At 42.9% G+C, this 6,520-nt stretch overlaps 1 protein-coding gene across 1 annotated transcript in view; it reads left to right on the top strand.

The window, feature by feature from the left end:
- Positions 1-6,520, top strand: part of CLEC16A (C-type lectin domain family 16, member A) — a 239,663-nt gene that overhangs the window by 179,969 nt on the left and 53,174 nt on the right. Inside the window, exon 20 of the mRNA XM_006867243.1 lies at positions 3,978-4,129. Coding sequence (XP_006867305.1) covers positions 3,978-4,129 — 152 coding nt within the window. The remainder of the gene's footprint in view (positions 1-3,977; positions 4,130-6,520) is intronic.

Raw genomic sequence — 6,520 nt, 5'->3', positions numbered from 1 at the left:
ATGAAACAAGTTATATGAATTGTTGAATATGAAACTGATGATGTGCCCTCTAAACTTTCACTCAATCCACAATAAAAACCTTAAATTAAAAATAATAATAATAAAATAATAATGACAGCATTTATCTTCCCCGGGAGTGGGAACCGTTCATGTGCTCTTGTTAACTGAAAGGTTGGCACTTCGAGTCTATCCTCAGAAAAAAGGCCGATGGTCTACTTCCAAAAAAATCAGTCACTGACAACACTATGGAGCCCAGTACTCTGAGACACACGGAGTGGAGCCATGGGTCAGGGCCAACTTGTGGACAGCTGGTCTCTTTCCCTGTATGTCTAATCTGAGACTTCTGTTACCGTTTCAGTATGTTTTCCTACATACTTGTAGTTCTTTGTGTGTTTGATGAGAAATGCTTCAAGTTGGTCTTCAGCTCCTATGACACAGTAAGACTGCTGCATTGGATTTCCTAGGCTACAAGTCAGGCTGCTAACCTCAAGGTCAGCAGTTCGAAACTACCAGCTGTTTCATGGGAGAAAGAGGAGGCTTTCTGCTCCCATAAAGATTTACAGCCTCAGAAACCCTTTTCAGGGTCATTATGATTCGAAACTGACTCCACAGCACACCACCACCAGCAATCTTTTTGTTGTTAAAGGGACTGTCTTTTCTTTGTCAAAGATCAAAGATGGATTTACTTTTGGGTTCTCACTTCTGTTCCATTGATCTGTATGTTTTCCTGCTCCAGTACCAGTTTGTTTTGACCACTGTGACTCTGTAGTAGATTCTGAGATTGGCCAGTGAGAGGTCCCCTATTTTGTTCTTCGTCTTAAAATCATGCTTTGCTTATCCAGCATCTGTTTCCTTTCTATATAAAGTTGCTGATTAATTTTTCAGCTCTTCTCTGAATGTTTATTAGGTCCGGACTTCTTTTGTTGTGAGTTTTTTAGTGACCTGAGCATATTTCTAGATATTTGTGTATTTCTTTTAAGTTTTCAGATTTGTTGGAGTATAGTGTTTCATAATATTTTGTTATTATTTCTTATTTCCTTTGATTCTTTTGTCACATCACTGATTGCATTTCTTTTTTGTGTTATTTGCATCTTCTTTTCCTTGGTTAGATTTGCCAGTGGTTTGTCAATTTTATTAATTCTTTCAAAGAACCAAGTTCTTGATGATTCTATTGTTTTCCAGTTTTCTGTTTAATTTCTTTCTGATGTAGTTTTTTTTTAATTTTGGTTTCTTCTGATGGCTATAGGCGTACTTGGCTACTATTTTTTAATTGTTAGAGATGTTGGGTTACGGTTGATTTGGGTTCTTTCTTGTTTTTGTATATGTGTGTTTATTGCTACAAATTGTCCTCTGAGCACTCTTTTGATGTGTCCCTAAGGTTTTCGCATGCTGTGTTTTCATTTGATTCTTTTTTTTTTTCCCCATTTTTTATTTCTTCTATTACCAGGAGTCCTGGTGTGGCATTGTGGGATAAAGCACTGGACCACAAGGTTGGTCTAAACCACAAGGTCAGCAGTTCAAACTCACTGGTCACTCCTTGGAAACCCTATACGGGTTTCCTGTGAGTCAGAACTGACCTGACGGCACTAAACAACGACAAGAACATTACCTAGTAGTTTTTCAGCAGGATGTGATTCCGTTTCCATGTATTTGATTATTGCTTCCTTGGTCTTTCTATTGTTGATTTCTAACTTTATAGCATTGTGATCTAAGATGCTTTGTAGCATTTTAATGTTTTTACATTTATTCAGGCTGCCCTCTTTATGGAAGCAGATTGCATCTCTTTCTCCCATGGTGCTGCTGGATAGGTTCAAACTGCTGACATTTCAGTTAGAGATCCAACACTTAATTAACTGTTGTACTACCAGGGTTCCTAGCTCTCTCTTTTAATGTATCGAAATCCTGTTCATAAAGTTCTATCTTCTTTTTCACTTGAAATTTTCAGGTATTTTCCAATGTCATTGCAATTATTTTTATAGAGATGACTTTCAAAAACACACAGTGAATGCTTTCTCATTTTAAAATAATTTCAAGCAAGATAATGGTATATAGAACACAAATGAAAGTTCTCTCCTTAATGCCACCTCTCCTCCCATACTCCCCACCCTCAGTTCTCACTTCCCTTCCCATATGTAACCACTGTCAGCGGTTTGGTTAAACACATAATTTTTAAATGAGTACATAATTTTCCCACCTGATGGAAAAAAAATCATACTAAAACCGTTCCCTTATTTTGGGGCATTTAGGTTGTTTCCTGGTTCAGCCGTTTCTTTTTAAACATATGTGGCAAAGCATTCCATTTGGAGGAACGTAAAACAGACCATAAGTTCATGGTCCTGTGTTCTTCTGGTCATTGCAAAGTCAAGGGCAGGCACCCAATTAGACATTGAAGTGAAGAAAACATTCAAGTAGGAGAAAGGGACCTTGCATTTGTTGGATGCCCATTATGTGTTGTACCTCTCTGCTGTCATTGAATGCACAGATGTCTCTAGAAGCAGGAGAGCTGTGGTTCCGAGGGGCCAAATGCCATACTCAGTATCAGACATCCCTCCATGCAGACCTTGGCTTCAAGTCACCAAACACCAGTCCAGGGGCCTGGTGATTCTCCAGCTGAACTGGAGAACCTTGTTATCCCATCCTCACTTAATGCTAGAAATGCCACGGCTTCTTGTGAATCTAGCTGCAGTGTGCGCACCTAATACGCGATAAACACCACACTGTTGTTCTAGGTGCCACTGTGTCGGTTCCAACTCATAGTGACTCTGTGCGCAACAGAATGAGGCACTCTAGTCCTGCTCCATCCCTGCATTTGATGTTATGTTTGAGCGCATTGTTGCTGCCCCTTTGTCAGATCATCTTGTTGGGGGTCTTCCTCTTTTGCCCTGGCCCTCCACTTTACCAAGTATGACTTCCTTCTCCAGGGACAGGTCCTCCCTGATGATACATCCAGACCACTAGAGACAAAAGTCTCGCCATTCTTGCTTCTACAGAGTATTCTGGTTGTACGTCTTCCAAGACAGATTTCATTGTCCTTCTGGCAATCCATGGTACTTTCAATATTCTTCTCCAACACCATAATTCAAATACACCGATTCTTCTACAGTCTTCTTTATTCATTGTTCAACTTTAACATGCGTATGACCTTTTGAAAATACCATGGCTTGGGTCAGGTGCACGTGAATTCTCAAACTGACAACTTTGCTCTTTCAAACTTTCAAGAAGCCTCTTGCAGCCGATTTACCTAATGAAATCATGTCATTTGGTTTCTTGACTGCTGATTCCATGAGCATTGATTGAAGTCTTTGACAGCATCAATCTCTTTTTTCCATTTAGCACGATGGTATTTATTGTCCAGTTGTGGAGATTTTTGTTTTCTTTACATTGAGGTGCAATCCATACTGAAGGCTTGATTTTTTTTTTTTAATGTTTTATTGTGAATTTTACATGGGAGAACTTTAGTTTTACATTCATTCCATCTTATATCTGAAGGCTTTCAAGTCCTCTTCACTTTCAGTAAGCAAGAATTTCAAGTCCTCTTCACTTTCAGTAAGCAAGAATTTCAAGTCCTCTTCACTTTCAGTAAGCAAGGTTGTATCCCCTGAGTGTTGTTGTTACTGAATTCCCCCAATCCTAATGCTACATTCCTCTTCATGTAATCCAGCTTCTCGGATTATTTACTCAACATACAGATTGAATAAGTGTGGTGAACAGATACAATGCATTTCCTATTGTATCAGTTAATGGAATGTTTTAGAGGGGTGGGCATCATTCCTGTTTTACATATGAGGCCCAGAGAAGTAAAGAAACGGGTCAGTGTAACTGGCTGAGCAGGGACAGGGACCCAGGTGTGTGTGACTCTAAGCTAGGCTCTGACCACTGGGCTCTGCTGCCCGCCATAACTAGAGTCTGTCAGACACCAGGGCAGGTGAGGCAATCCCTACCACGTCTCATTCTGTGCTCTGTCTCCCTCTCCCTAGATAACAGCGACCTGATCGCGTGCACAGTCATCACCAAGGACGGCACCATGGTCCAGCGGTTCCTGGCTGTGGATATTTACCAGATGAGTTTGGTGGAGCCCGACGTGTCCCGGCTTGGCTGGGGAGTGGTCAAGTTTGCAGGTCTTCTGCAGGTGAGATGGCACACAATTCCAGAAGCGGCTCTTAATCGGCTGTGCCCATACACATCCACACACACTGATCATTTCGACACTTGATTTTATTGGCACGGGAAATGCATGAGTGCATGAAGTTTGAGAACGCTGAAAGCAGCAGGTAGAGACACACAGAGCTCTAAGTCCTCTTTGACCCCAAAATCCTCCCGCTGCTTCCCTTCCCTTCTCCCCCAAAAGATGACTTGTTGTTGTTAAGTTCTGTTAAGTTGGTTCCAACTCATAGCTACCCTGTGTAAGCTTTCCAAGGAGCAGTTGGTGGGTATGAACCGCCAGCCTTGCAGTTAGCAGTCCAGTGTTTGTTCTATACCATCATATCAGGCTTAGGTTCCAGATTTTTCCCTCTGCCAAATGCATATGTAGGAGTCCTGGTGTGGCACTGTGTGATAAAACACTGGAGCACAAGGTCAGTTTGAACCACAGGTCTTCAGTTCAAACTCCTTGGAAACTCTATGAGTCAGAACCAACTCGATGGTACTTAACAACAACAACAAATGCATATGTAAACACAAATGCATTAACCAGTTGTTTTTGTAATGGTACGTACAAAGACCGACAGAACCCAGCAGCCACTCCACACTCCGTGGGAGAAAGATGTGGCAGTTCGCTTCCTAAATGAAATCCAGAGGGCAGGTCTGCTGTTTCCTATTGGGCTCCTGAACAGGGGACCACAAGGTCGATAGTTCAAACCCACCAGCTGCCCCTCTGAAACCATACCCAGGGTTGCTATGAGTTGGAACTGACTCGACAGCACTTAACCACCTCTGTGTCCTCTAGGGTCACTCTGAGTCAGCATCGGCTGGCAAAGGGGTCGTTGGGAAGTTTTATGCATATGCTTGAGTGTGTGCATGATTTCCATTGAGCATACTCTAAGCTTTGCTGTTTTTGTACTCAACAGTGTGTCTTGGAGAGCTAAGTATTAGTATCTATAGACACTGATGCTCTTCCATCTGCTGCTTGGCTGCATCAGAGCCTACATAGCCAGCAACCCTATTGGTTGTTTCCAGTGCTTTAAGCTTTACAAGTGGTGCCGCCTTAACCAGAACTATTGCAATCCTTCTCAAATTGTGCAAGGTTTCTCTAGGGAAGATCCCAGGACATCGGGGTGTGCCCCTTCTAAGTGTTAATAGACACTGCCAAATTCCTCTCTCAGACTCTGGTCACCATTGATAATTGCAGCATGTTTCCTCTCCCTCACCCTCTTCTCAAGCAAGCTAGGCTCTGACATGACACTCTTCCAGGTGAAGAGTGTGGGGCATTTGAATGTCCGCTGCTATGATGAGTGGCCAGTGCTAGCTCACAGATGAAGCACTGCCGTGCAGTGTGGAACCAGCCCCTCAGGCTCTGAAACCCCAGCAGATGCTTGTATCCGGAGCCCTGCCCTATCTGGAGGCAAGCCATGTTCTCATTGGGCAATTCTAGTCCCTGGGAACCAACCGCCTCCTGGCAGTATGACTTGAAGTGTCCGCCCTCTCTGTGAGAACAGCCTACATCTCTGAGGATGTTCTTGCCTTGCTGGCTCCGTGGTTAAGTGCTTAGATGCTAACCCCAGGGTTGGTGGTTCAAGCCTACCTGGAGGCGCCACTGGAGAAAGACCTGATCATTGTTCTGCTACAAATTTCTGCCTAGCAATCCCTCTGGGGCAGTTCTGCATTGTCACATGTGGTGACTGTGAGTCAGAATCAGTTCCACGGCACCACCACCTCCTCTTTCCCAGGATCTTCCTTTCCATTTAAAAAAAAAAGCCTTTTCCAGAAGGAGACTTATACAACTGTATGACAAATCATCTTTAAAAAAAGACTTCCATGTAAGGCGCTGTCCATTAGGTGACTTAGTGCTTCGTATTTATCCCGGCTTACGATCAATTTCCTTTAGAATCCAGTGACAGTAAAGATCAATTTCCTTTAGAATCCAGTGACAGTAAAGTGTTTTTCTCCTCTGAAGGATTAATACCTGTCCTCCATCAGACAATGAAAGCCACATAACCCCTTTTTTTTTGGTCACCTGCCAATAGCTCCTATTTATCAGGTTGTTACTACGTGCCAAGCTGTCTGATTTAAATGCTGTAACATTGCACCTGATTCTCACACAGCTCCTCCGTGAAGGTGTTATTTCCAAAGACGTGACCCTCTCCCTACACAAGTCTCTTTGAGCCTTGTTCCCACCACTGGCTTTGATGGCCACCTCCCCTAGCGCATGCTGTTACCTCCAATCCCCTGGCACCTGAGGAGCCCAGAGTCCTGACATCATCCAGTCTTTGTTTTTACTTGCTCCACATTGACTTTTTTTTTTTTAATTTAAGGCATTTATTGTGGATTGAGTGAAAGTTTACAGGGTACATCATCAGTTTCA

Source organism: Chrysochloris asiatica, unplaced genomic scaffold, assembly GCF_000296735.1.
Source record: "Chrysochloris asiatica unplaced genomic scaffold, ChrAsi1.0 scaffold00102, whole genome shotgun sequence".
NCBI classification, from domain to species: domain Eukaryota; kingdom Metazoa; phylum Chordata; class Mammalia; order Afrosoricida; family Chrysochloridae; genus Chrysochloris; species Chrysochloris asiatica.
Note: the sequence above shows the minus strand (reverse complement) of the source record. Positions and strands in the feature narration are given on the sequence as shown.